At 45.9% G+C, this 25,768-nt stretch overlaps 1 protein-coding gene across 4 annotated transcripts in view; it reads right to left on the bottom strand.

Moving 5' to 3' along the window:
• The window catches only part of MALT1 (MALT1 paracaspase), a 49,413-nt gene that overhangs the window by 12,126 nt on the left and 11,519 nt on the right, over positions 1-25,768 (bottom strand). The window contains exons 5-12 of one of the 4 annotated variants that reach the window (XM_077346887.1): positions 19,852-20,030; positions 18,175-18,271; positions 15,810-15,842; positions 15,437-15,463; positions 13,882-13,917; positions 7,862-8,065; positions 4,886-5,063; positions 209-283 (exon numbers count right to left, since the gene is read on the bottom strand). In XM_077346887.1, coding sequence (XP_077203002.1) covers positions 209-283; positions 4,886-5,063; positions 7,862-8,065; positions 13,882-13,917; positions 15,437-15,463; positions 15,810-15,842; positions 18,175-18,271; positions 19,852-20,030 — 829 coding nt within the window. The remainder of the gene's footprint in view (positions 1-208; positions 284-4,885; positions 5,064-7,861; positions 8,066-13,881; positions 13,918-15,436; positions 15,464-15,809; positions 15,843-18,174; positions 18,272-19,851; positions 20,031-25,768) is intronic. The other 3 variants (XM_077346888.1, XM_077346889.1, XM_077346890.1) reach the window with 3 other exon arrangements.

Genomic DNA, 25,768 nt, shown 5'->3' with positions numbered 1-25,768 from the left:
TCCATCAGGTGGGGACCAGCATGGAGAAAGCTCTGGCCCTGGGGGAGGCCAAGCAAGCTTTCCTGGGGCCAGGGATCACCAGGAAGTTGAAAGTTTAAAAAAGGTCGAGAGAATCTTGCTGCAGAAGTTTCGACCACATTACCCGTTATTTCTGATTCTTTTGAAGGTAACCAAATTAAATCTATGTGTTGAAAATAACGACCCTTACGTGGCATATCCAAAAACAATGTTAGCTGTGACCTTCAGGGCATCCAAGATGAGAATGGTGTTGTCATACTCGTTCCTTCAGTAAGCAAAAGAACACAAATGTTAGAAGAACAATCACCTGGAATCAGACCAAACCACCAACATTTTTTATCCCCATACAGTTTCAGCAACCCTGAACTGGTCAGCCCAGGCTAATCCAACCTCATCGGATCTGGGAATCAAAATAGGGTCGGCCACCAAGGAAGACCAGGGTTGCTACGCAGAGGCAGGCGATGGGGAAAGGCCTCTGTCTATCTGCTCCAACGTGTATGGCCCAGGCTAGCTGATCTTGTAAGCTAAGCAGGGTCAGACCTGGTTAGTACTCTAATACAGGGGTAGTCAACCTGTGGTCCTCCAGATGTTCACTGACTACAATTCCCATGAGCCCCTGCCATCGTTTGCTGGCAGGGACTCATAGGAATTGTAGTCCATGAACATCTGGAGGATCACAGGTTGACTACCCCTGCTCTAATGGAGACCACCAAGGCCCAGGGCTGCAGGTGAGATGCAGAGGCAACCAATGGCAAGCCACCTCTGCATGCCTGTATCTCTCTTGAAATCCCCACCAGGGGGCACCATAAGTGTTGTTCTTGCTGCATCCTTGAAGCATCAGCCAATAAACAGCTTAATAAGGCTAATTCGAGTATATTTATTACAAACCGCTTGCCTCCTGTGAAGCCAGGACAAGAGAGGCATCATGTAATGTTTGAAAGGGACCCCTCTGGTTCGTGCAGCCCAAGATTTTATTTGCTTGAAGCTTTCAGGGTTTCCTGGGTTAAGTTTCTATTGCATATTTTAAGTGCAGATTCAAATGGGTAGCCATGTTGGTCTGGAGTAGCACAATAAAACCAGACTCCAGGAGCACCTTTAAGACCAACAAAGATTTATTCAAGGCGTGAGCTTTTGAGTGCAAGCACTCGAGTGCAAGAGTGCTTGCACTCGAAAGCTCACGCCTTGAATAAATCTTTGTTGGTCTTAAAGATATTTTAAGCATGTTATTTTATTCTTTTTGAACTGCTTTTTTAAAAGCCTTAGGTGCTCCCAGGGAGCTGAAGTGCAATCAAATTCAAGGAGCAAGCTAAATGAATATCTGGCATGTAAAGTGGAGTCAACCTGGAGCCAATTTGCACTGCAGATAATAATGATCCAAGGCCTCCTTCCTTAAGAGGAGAGGCTGAGACACCTGGAACAATGAGTCAGCTTTAAGACCAAGAAAGTTTTACTCTCTTGTGTGCATGCACACTTCTTCAGAATAAGGATGGAAGCCACTTTGGGTTCCCATTGGAAAGAAATCCAGGATATAAATGAAGCAGCTAAAATCTTGCCACTTGCTCAGGCTTCTCTTGGCAGTACCCCCAAATTCCACCCTCTCACCTTGCTTGTGTCTTGCAATACTGATCACCAACCATCCTGAGTCATAGGAAGAGCAGTTCAGACCCCCTAGTCTGCCTTGTTCAACTCCTGACTATTCTTCCCTTCCTTGAAAGCTTCCGTGAACAACTCGCTCAGCTGCCCTTGCAAATTACGATGGGTGCTGTTGTTTTCTGCTGAAGTCTCACCAGCCTCACTGCAATTTAGCTCAGGATTCTCTCTTTAGAGCACGCATTTCTCCTCCTCTTCCCCTTCCCGTGCCCTTCTGGCATACATAAACAACTGTTAACATACCCCACCACTTCCCCCAGAGAGTTTAAAATGTTGCCACTTAATCTAGATGTATATTTAGTCCTGGAAAGGTTTTCACAAATAAAACCTGACCTTGTGGCAGAGGGGTTTGCCAGGGAATGTACCACAAACTGCCAAGGATGATGAGCCCTGGCAACCAGGGCATCTCTCCCATGGTGTCCCCTCCCTATCTGACTTCTTGGGACTTAGCAGGAAGACACCTGGAGCCCACCTTTAAAAAGCACTCCTGGAAGTCAGAACCCATTGACTCTAAGGGCAATGACCAGGACAGAGATTACTCCTTACTACAGTCTGAAACTCTCTTGTTGCTCTCTGTATTGTCTTCTACAGAAGCCCAGGCAAGCCCGATCATCCCGTCAGATCTTGGAAGCTAAGCAGGGCTGACCTGGGCTAGTACTTGGATGGGAGACCTCCGTGGATATGGATGGAGCTTTGGATTTCCTATAGACACCGTGTGATAAATAATATACAAGGTGCTGCTCAGTGTATTTCTAGAATACACAATAGAATCAGCAAGCGGTCCAGTGGGCCAGAACAAGGGACTGTGTAGTCCAGCACTAGGAGTAAAAAAGCTCAAGTACGACTGGGAATTGCTCTCTGTAGCGAGCTGCTTGGATTGCCTCTGGTACAGAGCCAGCTTGGTGTAATGGTTCGGAGCGCAGACTTCTAACCTGGCGAGCCGGGTTTGATTCCCCGCTCCTCCACATGCAAGCAGCTGGGTGACCTTCAGCTCACCACAGCACTGATAACTGTCCTGACCGAGCAGTGATATCAGGGCTCTCTCAGCCTCCCTCACAGGGGGTCTGTTGTGGGGAGAGGAAAGAGAAGGTGATTGGAAGCCGCTTTGAGACTCCTTCAGGTAGAGAAAAGCGGCATATAAGAACCAAATCTTCTTCTTCAGTAATCTCAGGGCTCTCTCAGCCTCACCTCCCTCACAGGGTGTCTGTTGTGGGGAGAGGAAAGGGAAGGTGATTGGAAGCCGCTTTGAGCCTCCTTTGGGTAAAGAAAAGCGGCGTATAAGAACCAACTCTTCTTCCTCTTCCTCTTCCTCTACAGTGATAAACAGCTAAGACCATCCAGTCCAGAGGCTTCACAATGAAGACTTCCTCCGAAACTCTTTCATTAAAATGTCACAAGGCTGGCAGGCTGCATGTTCCCACAGACCACTGTCTGAGTATGACCATTTCTTAATGTCCCTTATACACCCAGTCACTCCTGATCTGTCTGGCCCCTGTAAATGGCAGAAAGGAGCAGCTGACAGGGAGCGACAAAACAAACTGGCTGAGTTTGACAGCACCTTAAAGCTTCCTTCACTTTTCACGTATCTGTGGTTTGATTTTGAAATGCCAGGGGCAAAACTTTGGGGGAGGATGCTTGTTGGAAAGCAGCAATCAAAGGGACTGCTCTTTTGTCACTCCATCTCTGGGCCATTCCACACAACAGGCAATATTGCTAAATCTGAGCGCTATTGAAAAGCGCTGCAATCGGTAACACACACAGCCGTTTTTATTGGGAAAAAAGGCTCTCCCACTAGTGCTGCTCTCGTAATGCACAAGTTTCCAGTCTCACCGGAATCACAACAAAAGAGGTGATATTTTTCCGCGCTTTCTCCCGCCCCTGGCCATCAATCAACCAGAACAGCCAATTAATTAACCTTTAAAAACTGTCTTTTAAAAACCCGAAAACACCTGTAGCACACATATTTGTTCATTCGATGTATCAGAAAGTCCTTTTTCACTGGCATAGGAGCTGGCGCTTAAACGTTTACAGACTCTTAAAGTTTAAACCCACCCCCATGCAATTTCTGGCCAAAATTACGGGCAGTGTCGAAAAGGGGGCCAGGGCTGTATTGTGCTTGGAAACTTTACAGACAATTGCTTGTGGAGGGATTTCAGCCAAAGAAGCATCGCTTATTCATTGCTTTTGCCGTTTAAGGGGGAAAAAATGGTGATCGCAATGCCGGAAGCTCGAGTGCGAGAGCTTAGGGAGGGACATGCTTGCTACCACTACATTGAGAATGCACATGTCTTTTTCAGATGTGTTGCAGGTTGTTCTCAAGAGTCTAGCGTTTTTTTTAGGGGGAATGCACTTTTGTGGATTCCCAAAAAAGTGCTACAATGAAGCGATTTTTGCGGGAGTGTTGCAGGAGTGTTGCAGATTGTGTACGACGTCGTGTGTAACGTAAAATAAATTGTGTTACACAATGGTAAGACTTCTGCAACATTAATACTGTGCGGAATGGCCCTCAGGTTATTGTGCTGTTGCTCTGAACGCTCATTTGGCATAAACAGGCATTCTCCTTTCCCTTATTCTGTGTGGCTCCTCCCATGGAACCAACACAGCTATACATCTTGACCTGTCCTTTATTTATTCACTGCATTCATTTATGAAGTAGAAGAAGAGTTGGTTCTTATATGTCGCTTTTCTGTACCAGAAGGAGTCTCAAAGTGGCTTCCAATCCCCTTCCCTTTCCTCTCCCCACAACAGGCACCTTGTGAGGTGGGTGAGGCTGAGAGAGCCCTGATATTCCTGCTCGGTCAGAACAGCTTGATCAGTACTGTGCCAAGCCCAGGGTCCTGCCTCTTATGTCCTGCCTTTCTTCTCTGGGGACCCAAAGCAGCTTACATCGTTCTCCCCTCCTCCGTTTTATCCTCACAACAACCCTGAAAGGCAGGTTAGGCTGCGCAAATGTGACTGCCCCCAGCAAGCTCCTTAAATGGAATTTCAAGAAGAAGAGTTGGGGTTTGTGTCCTGCTTGTTACTCCCCAAAAAAGCGGCTTACAATCACCTTCCGTTCCTCGGCCCACAGCAGACACCGTTGTGACACAGGTGGGGCAGAGAGAGCTCTAACAGAACTGCTATGTGAGTACAGTTCCAACAGGACTGTGACTAGCCCAAGATCAAAGGAACCTTTTAACCCATACAGCTCTTAACAGAAGAAATTAGGATTAAATACCTTTTCCGGCACATATCCAGGAGAAACACGTTGAGGCCAGTCTCCTTCGCCTGCATCCGCTTGAGAATATTTTGCACGCAGAGACAGTTGGCGGCCCGGTAGGGATTTGGGGCGTCGATAGGAACCATGAAACTGTTGCCGTAGTTTTCATAGCCGTGGCCGGCATAATATAATAAGCCTGGGAGGATAAATGGGAAAGCTCAGTGAAACCGCGACATTTGGCAAAATCGCTCCTTTAATCGTAAACAACAAAATCCACATAGGCTGCGCTCTCCCTGCATTTATCTGCCTTGGCAGGGAAAGTGGAGGCAACATGAACAGCTAAAGATGCTCCCATCAAAAAGTACCACCGAAGGAAAAACGTTTGTCTGTGGGGAATCACTTTTCTGCCTTCTTCCACCTACTCCCTCCTAAAACGGCCACTGATGGGCCTGGAGGGGGTGGGAAGGGCAGGGTCCTGGGTGGGCCGGGACACGGCCACTGATGGGCCTGGAGGGGGTGGGAAGGGCAGGGTCCTGGGTGGGCCGGGACACAGCTCTGCTTCCCAACCATATTCTGCATGATCACACCACTTCCGGGGTTTCTGGAAGGCTGAAGAGGGTTTCAGGGGTTTCTAAACAGCAAAAAAGTTGAGAAAGGCTGGTCTGCTCTCTACTCCATGCATATTTTTTATTACGAACAATGGAAATTTCCAGGAAAAGATAGCATGCCAGTTTTAGAAAAAATCATGGACATAGCTTGACTTATGCAATTTTAGCTGCAGGGGGAGCATTGGGATTCCGATGACTCCTCATCAGTTGTTAACCACAGACAGATTTTTAATGGCAGAAAGGTTGGGCACTGCACGCAGTTCGACACAGCTATTCAATTTGATTCCCTGGCCACAGCAAGGACATTGCAGCCATGGGTTTAAATGCAGCTAGCAGCAGCAGCCAAGAAAAGGGAACGAGGAAGCATGAAGTCAGAAGGTCTGTGTGCACTCTTCCTGCCCCAATAAATCTCCCTGTCATGGTGACCCTTGGCTCAATAGTGGGAAGGGCAAGCCCTTCTGAAAGTCACATCACCCACCATTAAAAAACCGAAGGTACTTAATCAAAGGGAAAGTCCTATTGTGTGATAACTTGACCCTGGCACCTCTTGCAAAAGAGGCAATCACTACAGGAATATTGCTTGAACGCCCTGCCCCCTCCCCACTTAACCTCTTGAAACATTGTAGGAAGTTGCCTTGTACCAAATCAGACCTGTGGTCCATCACTGCATTGATCAGACCCCACATGGAGTCCTGTGTGTGACTCGGGAGGCCTCACTTCAAAAAGGATGTGAACAAAACTGAGAGCGATGAGGATGGTCCAGGGCCTGGGGACCGAGCCCTAGGAGGAAAGGCTGAGGGACTTGGGAATGTTCAGCCTGGAGAATAGGAGGTGGAGAGGGGACAGGTCTATGGTTGAGGCCAGCACGCTAAGGGAGATCTGGACCTCCCTCCTGGACCATTCTACTGGCGACTGGAGATCTTTCTCCTATGTCCACTCCCAGAGGCGTTATTTTAAGGGGGGGTTCTTAGTTGTTTTTACACTACCGTATTACATATCATATATTATATATGCTATTATATCTTGGACTGTATAGGAGATTTTGGATTGCATATCTTAAGGGAATTTTATCCGGGGTTTTTATCAGTTGTAACCCGCCATGAGCCTTGTGGGAGTGGCGGGCTAAAAATCAAATAAACTAAACTAAACTCTCTTTAGGTATTTGAAAGGTTGTGACTTGGAGGAGTGCAGGAAAGGTTTCCTGTTAGCTGTAGAGGAGAGGACGCAAAGTAATGGCTTTAAACTACATGCAGGATGATAGTGGCCAGACATCTGGGGGAAAAGTTTCATAGTCAGAGTAGTTCAGCAGTGGCATTAGCTTCGAAGGAACCCTCTCACTGGCGGTCATTAAGCAGCAGCTGGACAGATACTTATCCTGGGCTAGTTCTGCATTTACTTTTTTTTCCCTGTTGTCAATCCTGCTGAATTCAGATCAATTCGAACCCGGGACTTCCTCCTTCCGGAATTGAAACAGACTGTGTTCTACACTTAATTGTGTGGCTGCTCTCTCCTTCCCGCTTGATTGGGGAAGCTAAGAGGGGAGAGGGGAGCAGTGGTCGTGAAGCTCCTGGCAGCACTGAAGGAGCACAAGGCTGGAGAGGGGTTTATTTCCTGCCGTTCTACAGCCAAAGCAAGCGGGGGTGGTGGGGGGGGGAATGGAGCACGAGGCTGCTTGTTTATTTTTCTTTTCCTGAGCAAGTGAGGTGGGGGGGAAGAATGGGAAGAAAAGACAATCTGAAAGGCAAATCTCGGCATATAGACTTGCGGGCTTGAAGCACAGTCACTTTAGAGATGAGGGCAAAAATAAGTTTTTTACTATTTGCACAGGATAGAGTTCAATTAAGTGGAATTTGTGGAGGCTGTTGAGAACAGACAGTTGGCACTGCCACAAAATGGCTGCCATGGGAGTGGAGGCCAATCCCAAAATGTCCTATGCCAAGCATCCTCCTAGGATGGAGTCTGCTATTGATGAATGGGTACGCCCTACACACCAACGTATGACACTTCCTGGGGTCTTCTGAAGCACTTCCTGTTCCAGTGAAATGAAGAAAAGACAGGATTGGCTCTGTGCTTTAGGGAAGAAATGTTTTGGGGAAGCAGGTGCCGCGAAACTCAGTGGAAGGTGTCACCTTGGGAATCACTAATGCAAAACAAGGCCATTCCTCACAACAGGGGTGAGCAAACATTTGGCTCTCCAGATGTCCATGGACTACAATTCCCATGAGCCCCTAGCAGGGGCTCATGGGAATTGTAGTCCATGGACATCTGGAGGGCCACAGTTTACCCACCCCTGCCTCACAACAAGCCCCCCCCCCAAAAAAACAGCAGGGTATACAAGGCAGTAAATGTTACCAAACAGATCTACTTTTGCGTCATTTGTTCTTACCGTATACTCCTTTGTCCAGAAGCAGCAAGAATTCATCAACTGCGTTCCGCATCTCTGGTTCAGTGAGGTCCAGGAGGGAAACCACTTTGAAGTCCAGCTGCCTCAGGAGGTTGGTTAATTCGTAGACATCCATCAAAGGAGCCTTCAGCTTCGGGTGTCTACAGTAACTCATGTTGCCCATCAGCAAGGCCACCTTGTCTACCGCTGGAAAAGCAAAGAACACGTTGGCAGAGATGTCCATCTCCAGGCATTGGCCTTGGGGAAATAAACATGGTGCCCCATTTCCTGCCGCTGGGAATTCTGGGGGAAATGCAAATTAGATCAAGTGCCCCACCCTGAACATGGAGGGATTACGAGAGATTATGGACGCCATTCTGACTGTTATTTTAATGGAGATTTTATTGGGATTTTATTGTTCTAGAATTTCATGTGTAAACCGCCGCGAGGCTACGGCAAGCGGTGGTATAGAAATCGAATGAATGAATGAATGAATGAATGAATGAATGAATGAATGAATGAATGAATGAATGAATGAATGAATAAATAAAAAATGTATGTCCTTCTTGGTTTTCAAGTTTATCATTATTTTAAAATTTTAATTCATTCGTTTGTATGCCACCCCTTTCAGACTCGTCTTGGGACGGTTAGCCTCATAATCAAGATTACCATTCATAATAGTCTAAAATCCATGAGGTTGTTGAAAAAGTGCACTTAAAATAGCTGTCAGCATCACTGATACATAGTATTTGCATTATCGCTATACAACGAGAAAGTATGAGGGGTCAGGAGGAAGGGGACAGGGGAGAAGAGGAGAGCCCCATGGTTGGTCTAATGTAGGTTCTAATGCCTTAAGGGTAGGCCTGGTGGAAGAACTCCATCTTGCAGGCCCTGCAACACTTGGCCAGTTATGTCAGGGCTCTGATCTCCCTGGAGAACTTGTTCCACCAGGCAGAAACCAGGGCCAAGAACGGCCCAGGCTCTAGTTGAGGTCAAACTGACTTTAGAGTCAGGGATCCTCAGCTGGTTGGTGTGACTAGATTGAAGTGCTCTCTGGAGAACATACTCAGAAAGGCAGTTCCTCAGATATGCAGGGACCAGACTGCGTAAGCCCTCTTACAACTTAGTTAACATGTGCTCTATTTGGCATATTTATGAAATTTAATCTATGAGTGGCTGTAAAAGTTAGACGATGAAAAAAGCTGACAGGAAGAAAGTTGATTCATTTGAAATGTGCTATTGGAGGAGAGTTTTCTAGATACCATGGATCACCAAGAAGACCAATAAGTGGACTCCAGATCAAATCAAGACTGAGCTCTCCCTCGAAGCTAAACTGAGGCTATTGTACTTAGTCTGTGTTATGAGAAAACAACAGTCACTGGAAATACCATAATGCTAGGAACAGCTAAAGGCAGCAGGAAAAGAAAACCCAGCACAAGATGGACTAATTTGATAAAGGAAGCCATGGCCTTCAGATTGCAAGATCTGGGCAAGGTTGTTAACGATATGTCATTTTGGAGGACATATGGACCACCAAAAGTCAGAAGCACCATGACAGCACCTGTCACACACAAGAAATTTACTCCTGTGAGTAAAACTGCATCCCCATCCAATATGAGTTCTGCAAACTGCTACATAATGTCTAAGTTTTTGTTAGCTTGAAGGCCATCTACTACACCATCAGTGGTGGCCAAACTGGTTCTCCAGATGTTCATAGACTACTATGCTGATAGGGTCTCATGGCAATTGTAATCCACTCCTCATAGTGAAACTTCCTAAACCACAGTCACGGATAGTATCTCAACTGAATTTTAGTGTTTATTCTTTAAAACATTTTCTCTCTGTAACTCCTCTGCTACTGTATAGTTTGCTCTTCTGTTCTAAAATACCAATAGAGAAATTTGTAAAAAGAATAAACAGGCTTCAGTTTCAAAAGCAGAATAAGGAGATCTGACAGGTTTCCCGGACGCAATCACGGCTGGACCTCTTTGCCTCGGACTTAATTCACTGCGTGCACTTGAGGCTTTAGAAATAAACAGATCATTTGTAGATGAAATACAATCTGCCAGGCTCCGCCACAATGAAAGCCATTTTACAGAGACAGTTACAAATGATTACAACACTCTCCCCGTTTCAATGGCCACCTGTTTAGATGGTTTGTGCAATAGAGTCATTAATACAGGCCTGTTTACACTGACAGCATAATATCTCTGAGCCCCGCTTATCCCAAGAGAAACTGTAAATTAGTAAGCACAATTTACAAACTCCCGGGCTTCATAGAAATGAAAGACAGCATGTATTCCATTTCACTTTTGAGAATTCAGTCCTGAAAAATACAAAGGCGTCAGATTTTTGCATCATTTATCAAACTCTTGGGTAGAAACTCCAATATCCAGACTCTGCTTTGGTCCAGGAAGGTCAAGGCCCTTTTTAATCTCCAAGATACCTGTCATATTAAAATGGATTGCAGATGTCCATGGGCTCTGACCTGACAGTATAAAACCTGCACTTTGAATGACGGCTACCTATGCCAACATGCTGGCTCACTAATTCAACACTAAATGGAATGAACGCCCTTCCAAGCCCATCGGCTTCCACACAGGGGACGTCATAATGGCTTACAAAATTAGGCATGGGGAAAGATAAGAAGCCCACCTCCAGTGAATCAACGGATCGAAAATCTTAGAATGTTAAGAGCCAGCATGGTTGCAGTGGTTAAGGTTCGTGGCCTCCAATCTGAAGGATCAGGTTTGATTCCTCATATCTCCACATGCAGCCAGCTGCGTGACCATAGGCCAGTATAGTTCTCTCAGAGCTCTCTCAGCCCCACCCACCTCACAGGGTTGTGAGGAGAGGAAATTAATTCAAAAGAAATTCCATCTAAACACCCAGAAGAAGTTCCTGACTGTTAGAGCAGTTTCTCAGTAGAACAGGCTTCCTCGGGAGGTGGTGGGTTCTCCATCTTTGGAGATTTTTAAACAAAGGCTGGATAGCCATCTGACGGAGAGGCTGATTCTGTGAAGGTTCAACGAGGTGGCAGGTTACAGTGGATGAGCGATAGGGTTGTGAGTGTCCTGCATAGTGCAGGGGGTTGGACTAGATGACCCAGGAGGTCCCTTCCAACTCTATTATTCTATGATTCTAGGGTACAATGTCATGGGAGGACAGGTATCTCAGTAGGGTACAATGTCATGTCCTCCATGGAAACTGATTTCATCTGTAGTCTGGAGATGAGCTGTAATTCCGGGGATCCCCAGGTCCCACCCGGAAGCTGGCTACCTTATAGGGAAGAAACAAATATCCTTGAATATAGTCAGAGAAAAGGCTAGGACGGAATCTTTCTCCTCCACGCTCTGGTGTTCTGGATGGGTTTTTATTTGATTTGTTCTTAAATATGGCGGGAAGTGTGATTATACCAGCACCTGCTAGTAGCAACACTGAAGTAACGCAATCCGCCCACAGTGCTGTCATCCGACAGGTTGGCTGCTTAGGATAGCCTCGAGAAGAAGGAGGAGTCTCAAAGCGGCTTATAATCGCCTTCCCTTCCTCGCCCCACAACAGTCACCCTAAGGGGTAGGTGGAGCTAAGAGATCTCTGACAGGGCAGCTTGCTCAAACCAGCACTATCAGGACTGTGACTAGCCCAAGTTCACCCAGCCGTTTGCATGTGGAGGAGCGGGGAATCTCAACCAGATGAGAAGCCACAACTCTTAACTACTATACCAAACTGCTCAATCTTCTGTTGCATACACACACACACACACACACACACACGCACACGCACACGCACCCCTTTCAGCACGCAAATAGCTTGTTCATGTCTGGCCACAGGGCTTAATTAGGAACACGGAAGTCAAAGCCGTTGTCCAGGAAGCTCTCTCTTCCCCTTTCCCCTTGAGCAGCAAAACAACCTGCAAAGACGATAATGCCAGTGCACAGCTCCTGGCTGGCCTTTGCAGCACCAAAAACCAGCTTGACGGTGGAACCCTAAACCGAGCGGCACCCTTCCAAGGCCACAAAGTCAATGGGATTGGGGAAGGGAGGGGGTCACTTTGCTCACGATTGCTGGGCGAAAGGTCATTTCCACACCCAGCTGACTGATCCAATCTGGACCTGAAGAAGTGTGCATGCACACAAAAGCTTATACCTTGCATATATATTTAAAATAAATCCTCTACTTCTTCTTAAGTCCGCCACTGCTTAGCTTTTCGGTAGCGCCTGTCAGCCGATGCAGTGGCTGCATGTAGCATCATTACTGCATTAACTTCATTTATTTCCAAAATTTATACGCCCTGCGTCAATCCAAGCAGCTCCAAGGCAGCTAATAACTAAGATGAAGAAGAAGAAGAAGAAGAAGAAGAAGAAGAAGAAGAAGAAGAAGAAGAAGAAGAAGAAGAAGAAGAAGAAGAAGAAGAGTTGGTTCTTATACGCCGCTTTTCCCTACCCGAAGGAGGCTCAAAGTGGCTTACAGTCGCCTTCCCATTCCTCTCCCCACAACAGACACCTTGTGCGTTGGGTGAGGCTGAGAGAGCCCTGATATCACTGCCCGGTCAGAACAGTTTTATCAGTGCTGTGATGAGCCCAAGGTCACCCAGCTGGTTGCATGTGGGGGAGCGCAGAATCGAACCTGGCATGCCAGATTAGAAGTCCGCACTCCTAACCACCAAACTGGCTCTCTTAAAAGTAGCAATTAAAAGTAAAACATTATAAAATATAAAACGTACCATGAAATCAATTAAAACCAAAATTAGACACCTATGAAAAAACAAAAATTAAAAGAAAGGGCAGGAAACAAAGGTCACTTCCTTCCTTTTCAACCCTGGCTCTGACCTATTGTAATGAGTTACCTGTTGAAATCAGGACTCTGAGAGAGCTGTCAAAGATTTGCAGGGCCTGCAAACCGATTCTCCTCCGCCTGGCTTATATTGAGGCCGTGGCTCTGAAGAAATTATATGGACTTCCTTCCCCTTGTCTCCCCCCACCCCCCTTATTTTGGACCATTCCCAATCTGATTAGCCCAGGGGAGGGGAGGGTATTTAAGAGTGTAAGGGGAGGGGGGACTGGTTTTAATTTTATTACTATTACTGTAAACCACCCTGAGCCCACTTGTAGGGACGGATGGTTCAGAAACCAATCAACCAAATAAAAGCCCACCAGACCCAGGATGTCCCATAAAAGCTTTCTGGCCCATAAAACATGCATAATAAAAAAACTTGCTAATCTTAGTTAATTTAGAATGTCTATAGCCAGGCTATTTAAAATAAATTCTACTTCTTTTTAAGGTGCTGAACGTTCTTTTAAAAAATGTATTTCAGTTATTGTTACATTATTTTGTAATGTGCTATGTAGCCTTTTTTTAATCAACAAATAACACAAATAGCAGCATACAATAATTTAAAAACCCATTGTGGCATACAGTATTTTTTTTAATCAATGTAAAAAAATCAGTAAAACCAAAACCCATAAATAATCAGAAAAGGAAAGACCACAAAATCACAAAGGCAAAGAACTCCAGCACTGCTCTTTAAGAACTGTTTTATTCACAGAGATGTCCAACTTCCTTAAACAGCACAAGTTTAAGTCCAATGACAAGACCTGCGCATGCACATGAAAGCTTAAACCCCAAATTAAACTTTGTTGGTCTTTAATCTTGTACTGCTGCTTCCTTAAACAGCATTTAAAGAACAGCATTCTCTCTCCCTACAGACCAAATACACTAGGGATCAAAAGCCAAGACTACAAGGAAACTATGGTGATGGGAAAATCTAAAGAAAATCAAATCCTACAAACATCTATACCAGCTTATATACAATATGAAACAAGCTCCACTGATTTAAAAAGGGCACGAAGACGATCTAAAACCAAAGGGCATATAGCCATGTACCTAATCTTGTGTGTTAATTGTTAATGACTTTTATGCAATTTTATGTTCTTAGCATGGTTTACTACCTAAGCCACCTCCAGCAGGTTCTCTAGAGAAGGCAGTGCAAGCACTTTTTTAAACGATGCAAATAAAATACTCACCAAAATGCCGTTCAGTCGACTGTTCCATAAGACCTGCTTTTTTTGGGGGGAAAGAGGGGGTTACAAATGTGGATTCACTACTGCCAACAACATCTACAAATTTTCAAAGATTGTTTTCGACCTTCACTGGTTCTGATGCTCCTCACATTTCAGTTTCATTAAGGCCGTGCTGTACCTTTAGGGAACCATGTCTACAAACCAAGTTTGTCACGAGCTCACTTCTCACGTCTCTCACCAAGAATTTTTGTCAAACACAGGATGTTATCAATGCACGCACGTAGGTTAAACAGAGTTTTCACACTAACTAGGATCTCTAACCTAGATTACACTACACAGAAGTTTAGTGGCTCCTTGAGGAATAACAATAGTATTTATTTCAGCATGAACTTTTGTGAGGCAGAATTCGCTTCTTTTCGGGTACAGTATTCTCACAAAACAACCTGGTATAATATTAGTGGGTAGTCGTGTTGGTCTGAAGTGGCACAACAAAAACTGAGTCCAATAGCACCTTTAAGACCAACATAGATTAATTCAAGGCGTGAGCTTTCGTGTGAAGGCATACTTCCCCAGACAAAATGGGACAAGAATCAAGAGAGTACAGATATATAGAAAAGGTAAATCAGAGGCAAATTACTAAACTGCATCATAGCATCCAAATTATGCCATCTGGTGCCATATAATTCTTTGCTAAAACAGCTAATCAGTCCTTTTGAGCTCAGTTGTAGTTCACAAAAAGATTGGAGAAATAAAACTATCCCTGTTAGTAATGTGCCTGCCATTAATTACTAACATAGTTTGATACCTGGACCTGATACACCTCCTAGCAGCAGCTACTGAGCAATTGAAAATTCTGCGCAGATTAGGAAATAACTCACCATCCAGTGTCACTGCATCTTAGGAAAACAACATAGAGGGAAGGAGGGAGCCCTCCACCCCCCCACCCCCCCACCCCCCCCAGCTGCAGTTCAGAGCCAACGGGCTATCTCTGATTTTTAAAGAGACGTTCCCTGCAGCTGCTGTGAGTCAACTGTTGTTGATTTAAATGCAGCATCTCATTGGGCCCTGTGCAAAGACCCAAGGCAGGCTGTTCAGGAACACAGAAGATTCGCTATCCAAAAAAATTCCATTACTATAAACATACTGCTTGCATCGCCAAGGCCCAGATAACATCTGTTCTCTGCTGAGAAGGTACATGACATTTTTTTTTTATTTTCACCACTACGTGTGCAGCGGTCCACAGGACAGGATATTTTGGACCCCACAGTTGCACTTGTCAGAAAAGCAAACATTAACTGCTGCAGCCAGGGAAGGATTGGCGTGACCTTCAGGCAGGCATTTTGGGGAATAAATTGTCTGGCATAAACCCCAATGAAGTAATTGTTTGATGCCACGGCTCTTCCAGACTCAGAATATCCAATCTGTTTCCCTCCTGGAATTATCATCTCTTTTACATGCAGCCACTGATGTTTATAACTGCGCTTTCTTTGCAATAAAGCACTGGAGACTCAATTCTGTATTATGCAAAGACGGTTTTATGAACTGATGCGGTGCTTACCGGGCCCTCCAATGCTGGTTAAATCTTCTGAAAGGGAAAACAGAAAACTGAGTAACCGTGCATTTGACAGACACATTTAAAAGGACGTTCATAAACAGATCTGAGAGAAAGCTAAAGAGGGAAAGAAGGTTGTGTTTAACGATTGTGGTTTACGATGGCGTGTTAGATATGGCACATTCAGTGGCAAAGGAAAGTGACATTTTAAAATCATTAATAGTAAGTACAAATGGAGGAAAAAGAACGTGAGGTTGTAGATGGACACAGTACACAGCACAAAGGCCCAAGACAACCTACAGATCCTGTTGTAATTAATTGTAATTCCCAGCATGCAGAATTCACCAAAGAGGTCTACCACATCAAAGGCTAACTTTACCTTCAGTGCATTCTACTGCAATAGACTTTCCACCTTGGGTTTCAAGAAAACAAAAAGAAAAGTTCTTGATTTCAGTCGGACATAGATTAAATCAGCCTCTCTCAACTTGTTTGCCACTGAGAAACCCCTGAAACATTCTTCAGGCTCCGAGAAGCCCTACAAGTGGCGTGATCGTGCAGAAGATGGTTGGGAAGCAGAGCTATGTACATGTTCCCTTCCCACCCCCTCCAGGCCAATCTCTGGCCATTTTGGGAGGGGAAAGGGGTCAACATGAACATATATGGTTATCACCTGATACATTTAGAATCATAGAATCATAGAGTTGGAAGGGGCCATACAGGCCATCTAGTCCAACCCCCTGCTCAAGTCAGGATCAGCCCTAAGCACCCTAAAGCATCCAAGAAAAGTGTGCATCCAACCTTTGCTTGAAGACTGCCAGTGAGGGGGAGCTCACCACCTCCTTAGGCAGCCTATTCCACTGCTGAACTACTCTGACTGTGAAACATTTTTTCCTAATATCAAGCCTATATCGTTGTACTTGAAGTTTAAACCCATTACTGCGTGTCCTCTCAAATACAAATATTAAATATATATATATATTTAATTAATTAATTCCCACCCATTAATTAATTCCCACCCATTTGGGAAACCCTTCCAGGGCCATTAAGATACCCTGGTTGAGAAAGCCTGGATTAAATAAAAGTAGAAGATAATCTAGGGAAATTTCACTTCTTAAAAAGTTGATTATGAGCTGGTAGTGAGTGTGTCGTGGAGTGGTCAGACGAAAGACAAGTGATGCTTTTCATCCGGAAGTGTGCCCTACTTATTTTGGCTTCTTCACCTGAACCATTTGCTGATTATCTGACTGCTACCTTTCTGCAATGCCTCCTCTTACAGAGGATTGTCTGACCTTGTCGGGACTGTTCAACGCTCGCTCACCTCTGCAGTACTTAGACTCCCCGGCAGCATCATGCGCATAAGAGAAACCTGACCCCAGACATCAGCAGATAAGCCCTCTGAATCACTGAGCAAATTTCTAAATATGCTCCTGTATAATGAGAACTCCCCGGTTCCCATATTGAAGAAGAAGAGGAGTTGGTTCTTACATGCCGCTTTTCTCTACCCAAAGGAGTCTCAAAGCGGCTTACAGTTTCCTTCCCATTCCTCTCCCCACAACAGACACCCTGTGAGGGAGGGGAGGCTGAGAGAGCCCTGAGATTACTGAAGAAGAGTTGGTTCTTATATGCCGCTTTTCTCTACCCGAAGGAGTCTCAAAGCAGCTTACAATTGCCTTCCCTTTCCTCTCCCCAGACACCCTGTGAGGGAGGTGAGGCGGAGAGAGCCCTGATATTACTGAAGAAGACAAAGAGTTGGCTCTTCTATGCTGCTTTTCTGTACCTGAAGGAGTCTCACAGGGGCTTACAGTCGCCTTCCCATTCCTCTCCCCACAACAGACACCCTGTGAGGTGGGTGAGGCTGAGAGACCCCTGAATTACTGCTTGGTCAGAACAGTTTTATCAGTGCTGTGGCAAAACCAAGGTCACCATGTGAAGGAACAGGGAATCGGACCTGGCATGCCAGATTAGAAGTCTGCACTCCTAACCACTACACCAAATTGGTAGGTGTAGCTTCCCCCCCCCCCATGGTGTTTTGACCCCGAGTAATCAAAAGGCTAATTCTGAATTAATTTTCTCTGCAGAAGATGCATACATGGAACATCACTTACAATGTGACATTAAGAGCTAGATTCGAGTCTAGTCCCATTTTAGAGACCCACAAGACTTTCGGGGCATAAGGTGCGATCGTGCACGAGAGTCACAGTTCCCTTCGTTAGGTGAAATTAAGTGAGACTAAAGTCTGGGGAGGGGAAGAAATATAACCAGAACAGGGGGAGGGAGGAAGGAACAAAAAGAGGAACAAGATGGTAGGGGACAGGAGAAAAGGCCTGAAGGGGGGTATAAATGGAATAAATAGAATTCCCCTCCCCTGCAAGCTTCTGTGGGTGCCTTGCTAGTTTGATATAGGCCGGATTGGGAACGTGAAGCTCTCTGTTGCAGGGAAAACTCTTCTTTAAAGGTTCTCCATAACCAGTGATTGCACCTTATTGGCTTCTGATGGATTTAGTGAATGAAATTATTTACTGAACTCCTGAAGGTCTTATGGGCTGAAACGTTTTCTTCCATGCACTCTTAGAATCTTCATGTAATAAATAAGAAATGGAGAACTCAACTAGTTGTTTTATAATAATCTTCAATTGCCTTACACATTTCCCCCCTCCCCCATTGTTTGTGACCTAATTTCCCAGCAGTCATTGCTGTTTTTCATATGCAGGATTCTCCTTATTACACCGACTACGGTTTCTTACCTACAGTCACTTCTGCCTTCTTACTTGCTTGAACCTCTTGGTCGTTGTATACCCGGCACCAGTATGCGCCTTGATGTTCAACGTCCACATAGGAAATCTAGGAAAACACCAGAGCATCTCCGAATATGAAACAGGCAGCTTCAAGAGGGGATTGGATGAACATAAAGAGCAGAGGTCCTTGAGTGGCTATTAGCCACCAGGGCTCATTCTGCATGTGTAGGATAATGCACTTTTAGTGTGCTTTTGCAGCTGGGTTTTCCAGTGCATAACAGGAAAATCTACTTCTAAAGTGCACTGAAAGTGCATTATCTATTGTGTGCGGAATGGGCCAAGGTATAGGTGGGACACTCTGTCTGGGGCAGTGATGCTCTGTATTCATAGCACTTGGGGGGGGCAACAAAGGGAGCGCTTCTAGAGTTCTGGCCTCACAGGGGGACCTCCAGATGGCACCTGAAATTTGACTACTCTCCAACACCGAGTTGGACTGATTGGCTCACTGGCCTGATCTAACATGGCTTCTCTTATGTTTTGAATTATCATTTTTTTTAAAAAAACACACCTAAAAACAGAGATACTCAAAATTTCACTAAACAGACTGATTTTAATTTTTAAAATTCTTGACCCAAGGATCTTGGGGTTCTCCTCTCTTCCATTTAACCCTGTGAGGTAGGTAAAGCCGAAAAAGACAGGGAGAGGACTGGATCAAGGTCGTCCAGAGAACTTCATAGCCGAATTGGAACTTTAATCCAGGTCTCTCTGCTCCTAATCTGAGGGACTCTATTTCATCCCTCTGGCTCTCATACCTATGCAGATTTTTCCTCTTTATGGAACTTAATATGGGCTGCCCTGAGGCTCCGTCAGGTTCTGGAAAAACCGGTTCACTGATTTTGTCAACCCGAGGTGTAGAAATGCACCATTTCATGAAAATAAGACATCAGTACCCCGGAACAGACAAACATTTCCCGAACCTCCTTGATGGCTTTCAATAGGCTGACGTGTGAGAGAGAAGCATCTAGCTCTACATCCTGCTTCCGGGAACAATTAAAAACCTTTTGCACCACCTCCACCCGCCCATCTCAAGCATTTGGAAACAGGACACAACGCCATTAAACTCACTTCAGAGTTCGGTCTTCTGAAGGGATCCAAGCAAGTTTCACCAGCGTGCGAAAGACCGAGCGCCAGGAAGTTAAAGGAACATGTCACTTTATAGAGCAGTGGTTCTCAACGTTCCTAATGCCGCGACCCTTTAATGCAGTTCCCCATGTTGTGGTGACCCCCGGTCATAAAACTATGCAAGGGTTCTTTCGCAGAAATTAAACTGAAACTGGCCAATGGTGTGAAGATCCATGGTTCATGATTGTATATAAATTGTTTTTTTCCTGGGGTTTCTCAGTTCAGTTCTGCCTCTTGTCCCACCATGCCGATCTCGCTCTTTTCCGCTGCTCCAGAGAGACCCCTGCAGGAGAAGCAGCAACAGTGGCAGCACCCCCCCCCCCCCCGGCCAAGCTGCTCGCCATGCTGCAACCCCTGTGAAAGGGTCAATCGACCCCCAAAGGGGTCCCGACCCCCAGGTTGAGAACCACTGTTATAAATGCAAGGCTTTCAGGAATACAGTTGAAAATAATTCTCGGGAGGCTTGGGATTTACATTTGATGGAATAAAAATAAGAACACTCACCACATAGGCCTTTTTATCCCCATTAGCTAGTGGGGATTCATTCTTGAACCACTGGTATTTTGGTGCGGGAGTCCCAACAGCTCCACACTGAAGCACCAGCGTTTCCCCGACGATCAGATTTTGGGACTGCGGATGGGTGCAAATATAAAGCGTTTTTTCAGGCAGGTCAAGAGAGCTTCCTGAAATGGGCAGCAGGGGAGACAAAGAGAAAGAATCGAGATTTTAGCCACTTGCTCCCACCAGTCCTCTCAAACTCCGTACAGTTTACTGGAAGGAACACACCCAAGTCTTTCCCACCCCCTACTTCCTGATGCATTTAGCAGGAGATGTTAGGGATTGAACCAGGGACCTTCCACTTGCAAAGCAGATGCTTTGCCACTGAGCCACACGTAGTCCGGGAATGCAGGTGCTCTTTCTCTGCTGCCTGTCTTTCTCATTTATATGTATGAACACAGAGGTGTTTCCAAGGATGTGTTGTTGTCACGCCGAGTGGGGAAAGTGTTGATGGGGGCAGACACACAGTATTTTTCCAGGATAGATTCCAGTGGGTAGCCATGTTGGTCTGAAGTAGCACACAAAAAAATCAGAGCCCAATTGCACCTTTAAGTCTAACAAAAGATTTATTCAAGATGTGAGATTTCAAGTGCATGCCCTCGAAAGCTCACGCCTTGAATAAATCTTTGTTGGTCTTAAAGGTGCTAGTAATATTTTCCAGGGGAAAGCTCCAGATTGGGGTAAATAACCTGCCCCTCCCTCCTATATCTGAGGGACCGTTTCTCCCATCATAGAACCATCAGGGGCCATCCAGGCCTTCTAGTCCAACCCTTGCTCAATGCAGGATCGGCCTAAAGCATCCATGTCCAGCTGCTGCTTAAAGACCACCAATGAGAGGGAGCTTGCCAGCTCCTTAGAACTGACTGGAGTTTCCCCCCTGATATCTATCCGATACCTGTCTACATGTAGTTTAAAGCCATTACTGTTGGTCCGCTCCCTGCCCTCCTCCTCCTTCAAGTGTCAATTTGTCAGTAATCCCTGGCCTCAAAGATATCCACCTGGCCTTGACCTCAAGTCAATAGAAGTGGCTGGTTTCTTGCCTTCACGGCAATGCCGAAACAGCTTGTGGCCGAGTCCATTAAGACAAGATACAGGGAAGGCCAGGAAGCCCCTGGGGTGCTCTCACAGAGCCCCAGGACTCCAGGGAGCCCTGGATGGGAATCTCTGCTGTAGGGTTTCCAAGTCTAGGGACATTCAGAGGTGGCTTGCCATTGCCTGCCTCTGCACAGCAAGCCCACGACAGCCTTGGTGGTCTCCCATCCACATACAAACCAGGATCAACCCTGCTTAGCTTCCAAGCTCTAGCCCAGGGGTAGTCAAACTGCGGCCCTCCAGATGTCCATGGACTACAATTCCCAGGAGCCCCTGCCAGCGCCATCATTCCCTCCCCCCCCCTTGAGTGCGCATGCCCTTCTAGATGCATACACGGGGAGAGCTGCTCCTGAGCGTCAGGAATGAGATTTATCACCAGCGTCACACAATAGGAACTGGATACGACCGACCTCCTTTACTGATACGAATGCCTGAGACATTTTAATTAAATAGGTGGGGCTATGGCCTTACAGTCATCGCTACAATGCTCCCCCCATACACCACAGCCAGCCAACCGTAACTCTTTGTATCTGTGATAAAACTGGACTCGTGCATACATTTCCCCCATAGGAATTAACGTAAAGAAGATATAATTGCAATGACAATGCCAAGCAAGTTCCCAAGAGAATTGCAAAGTACGCAGGAATAGTTGACACATAGGCGCACTCCTGGCCCCACTGTGTGAACAATTCCCCAAGGCAGAAATAGATTTACGGCCTAGGCTCGTGCCATTCCGCCTCCATATTTGTTTCCAGGCGGCACAAACTGACCTTACCCGAAAATGCATTTATCCCCCTGCAGCCGCATTTCCTTAGGGAGGGGGTCAGGACTATTTTCCACCCTGAGAATCCCGTTTTACAAGACTCCAAGCGCTTCTAGAATGTCTGGAACCGGAGCGCGCTTGGTCTCACCTGCTACGTAATATTTAAAATCAATTAATTCACGCTCTTAACTGCATTTAAAATAAAAACAACTACGCCACCGGGGCTGAACATTTCCAATGCACACGCTACATTAGCAGGGCTTCAGGCTTGCCTGGAATGTGCGAGGAGCGCATTGAACAATTACGGGTGGGAAGGACCCATGGCGAGTTTTAAACTCAGCTGGTGCGGTCAATCACCTCAACGGCCTGGGGATTAGAAGGCTAAGACAATCCAGACGCATACAGCCGATGGCACCCAGCCCTGCCAGGGACCTGGGGATTAAAGGTTTGACAATGGACATGTACTGTGTGCTTGGACACCTTCCAGTCTCCCCCCTGTCCCAGATCCTCTTGTTTTATAGGTCACGTACAAGCCGGAGCCTACATTGTAGAGAGACCAACAACAGATGCCTCTCACTCCTGGGCCCATTCTACACACGTTGGATAATGCTCTTTCAATGTTTTTGCAGCTGTCTTGTCCTGTGGAGACCAGGGCCCATTCTGCACACGTTGGATAATGCACTTCCAATGCACTTTAGAAGTAGATTATCCTGGGCCCATTCCGCACACATAGGATAATGCACTTTCAATGTGCTTTGGCAGCTGGATTGCAGAACAGCGAAATCTACTTCTAAAGTGCATCGAAAGTGCATTATCCAATGTGTGCAGAATAGGGGGAAATCGACTTCCAAAGTGCATTGAAAGTGCATTATCTAATGTGAACGGAATGGGCCCTAGATTAGTTTTGCTGGTGGCAGAAAGAGCCTTCCAGTCACAGCCAACTAATGGCAGCCCCATAGAATTTTCAAGGCAAGAGATGCACAGAGGTGGACTTCCTTGGGGGTCTCCCATCCAAGTACTAACCAGGACTAACCCTGCATAGCTTCTGAGATCTGATGATCTTAGGCTAGCTTGGCCCATCCAGGTGTCAACGTTTACTCTCCTGGTTCTCTCTGTAATGGGTTCGTTGTGTGCTCTGTTCAAGCATTCATGTTTGGAAATTTCATGGCTGTTATTCTCTAGAAGAAGAGTTGGTTTTTAACCGCTGCTTTTCACTGTCCAAAGGAATCTCAAAGCAGTTTACAATTGCCTTCCCTTCCTCGCCCCACAATGAGCCTCTTGTGGCGCAGAGTGGTAAGGCAGCGATATGCTGTCTGAATCTGTCTGCCCATGAGGTTGGGAGTTCAATCCCAGCAGCCGGCTCGAGGTTGACTCAGCCTTCCATCCTTCCGAGGTCGGTAAAATGAGTACCCAGCTTGCTGGGGGGTAAACGGTAATGACTGGGGAAGGCACTGGCAAACCACCCCGTATTGAGTCTGCCAAGAAAACGCTAGAGGGCGTCACCCCAAGGGTCAGACATGACTCGGTGCTTGCACAGGGGATACCTTTACCTTTACCTTTACCTCGCCCCACAAAAGACACCCTGTAACAGTGGGGGGGGGGTGAGCACAAAATGGCGGCTGCAAGAGGCGGAGCCAGCCAAAAAATGGGTGCTGCAGCAAAGACCTTTGTGCTTGTTGTGGGAGCTGCTGGCAAAGTAACATCATTAAAAATCTGCACATCCAATCTAATCTCCAATGGCCAATCAGAAGCCCTACTTGGCCCCACCCGCATTCTAAAAACGCTTGGTGGGTGCCAGGCACCATGTCCAAAACCTGTTTTAGGTAGATCGCAGACGTGAAGAGCAAGCGTTTACAAAAGACCTGCCTCTCCAGTCTGCGTAAGTGAAGAGACAAGAATAATATACACTGCTTTATTTCTGCTAACCAAAAGATATGACGATCACACAGAACCTTTCAGGTGTTTTCGATTTTTCCCATGTAACCTTATAATATTAATCCGTTTTCCCTGCATGCTTACCTCCCTGGTGTCAATTTACCCAGAGAACATTACCGTTGCATTCTGCAAGTACTTTGCTGAACGGTCATATGATTATATATAGTTTTCTCTTTGGGGATTCAGAATTGCTTAGTGGCTCACGCCTGCTCAGAGTTCTATTATGTCTCATTAAAATTCCAAACCACAACGAGTCGAGAGTTACAAAACAGTTGACGTTTGGTGTTATCAGTATGATGGCATGCCAACAAATTAAAGCGGAAGATTTCTAGAATTCTGCGAATTAGGAAGTCGCTCAGCGGGGGGCCAGGGGAGAATTACGAAATCAAGCATCGTCTGTGAAAAAGAGGATGCTGGCCGAAGGTAATGCAAGCAGCTTCTATGAGTATTACTCACCATCTTTAGGAAAACCTAGAAATTGCTCACAAAAAGGCTCCCTACAGGTTCTTCCCCCCTTCAAGAATCGCTGCCTTGCCGTGGCAAGGGGGCTTGTGTAGCTCAGTGAAGCTATGAGCTATGCCGTGCAGGGCCACCCAAGACGGACCGGTCATAGCTGAGAGCTCTGACAAAAGGTGATCCACTGGAGAAGGAAATGTCCTTCCAAACAGTTTTTCTTCAGCCATTAATGCCACTTTGCTGTTCTTTCGGTAAAGAAATAACATAACGCTTACAGTCCAGGGACTTCTGCTGCGGATGAGCTGTATTTTCCTGTCTGTACATTTTGCTCCAGGGAAATGCAATTCTCTCCAACCACCTGGGTAGCACTCACTGGCTGCTGGAATTGTCATGTGAACGTGGCTTCCAAGCACTGTGGACTTTTCTTTGTCTATGAGGACACCATCACTCCACCGTTGGCAGGGGTATGAAATACCATCAAATCACACCGGACAATGCAACCCTGTAGGGCAGGCTTTCTCATCCAGGGTTTCATGAAGCCCTGGGGTTTCTTGATGGCCTTGGAAGGCTATATTTTTATACATTTAAATTGGTTAAACATTTATCAGTAATTTGAGGTCAAGGGAGGGAGAAATTTTGGTGAAAACTCGCATATCTGCACCACTTTTCCTTCACAACCCTAGTTGGCTGCTTTAATAATATCAAATGCACTACTTATAGAATCGTACTATAGTGACTTGTACTATTTTGGCATATTTACAAATGCAGTACGCTACAATCCTAAACAGAATTGTCCCCTTTCTATGTGCATTGATTATCAATATACCCAGTACTTGAGGATGATATACCCAGTACCTGGGCATTGGATTAGATGACCCTGAAGGTCCCTTCCAACTCTATGATTTTATAACGCAACTACTATGCCTTATATTATATTTTAGCAATTGCATCTTAGGCTTGTTTTTTAGGGGAGAGAGGGTTCTTTGACAAGACAGAGAAGAAATGGAATGGAAAGGAAAACACAAAATTTTGTTTCTGTAGGATATTACTAGTAGAGAGTCAGCCTCATACGCTGTCAACAGCGGATTTCAGGATCAAGTTCAACGTCATCTGTGAAAAACCTGAACTTTTCAATCGTCTTTTATCATCAAGCAAATGTTAGCACGTTTACTGTGGACAAAATAAGTCACATTTCACCAATGCAGAGATTTCTGAAAATACATTGCACCTCTAGGGAGTCAGGGAACGCCCCTCACGGGCAGTCTTCAAGCAGTAGCCAGACAAATACTTGTCAGGGCTACTTTAGGCTGATCCTGCATTGAGTAGGGAGGTTGGACTAGATGGCTTCTATGACCCCTTCTATAGATTCTACCCCAGGCTTTCTCAACCAGGGTCTCATGAAACCCTGGGTTTTCCTGAAGGCCCTGGAAGAGTTTCCTGAATGAATGAGCTCCCCAAAGAGATCAGGGCCCTGCCGGAACTTCCACAATTCCACCGCGACTGCAAAAGGGAGCTCCTCCACCAGGAATTTGGTGGGGCCGACTGACCCATAACATCTACAGGTCCTCCCCGCCCCGGACTGAGAGATCGAACCTGCCGAGGGAGTGTCAAAGTTAT

The sequence above is a fragment of the Paroedura picta genome, chromosome 7, assembly GCF_049243985.1.
Source record: "Paroedura picta isolate Pp20150507F chromosome 7, Ppicta_v3.0, whole genome shotgun sequence".
NCBI classification, from domain to species: domain Eukaryota; kingdom Metazoa; phylum Chordata; class Lepidosauria; order Squamata; family Gekkonidae; genus Paroedura; species Paroedura picta.
This window is presented reverse-complemented; position numbering and strand designations above follow the sequence as displayed.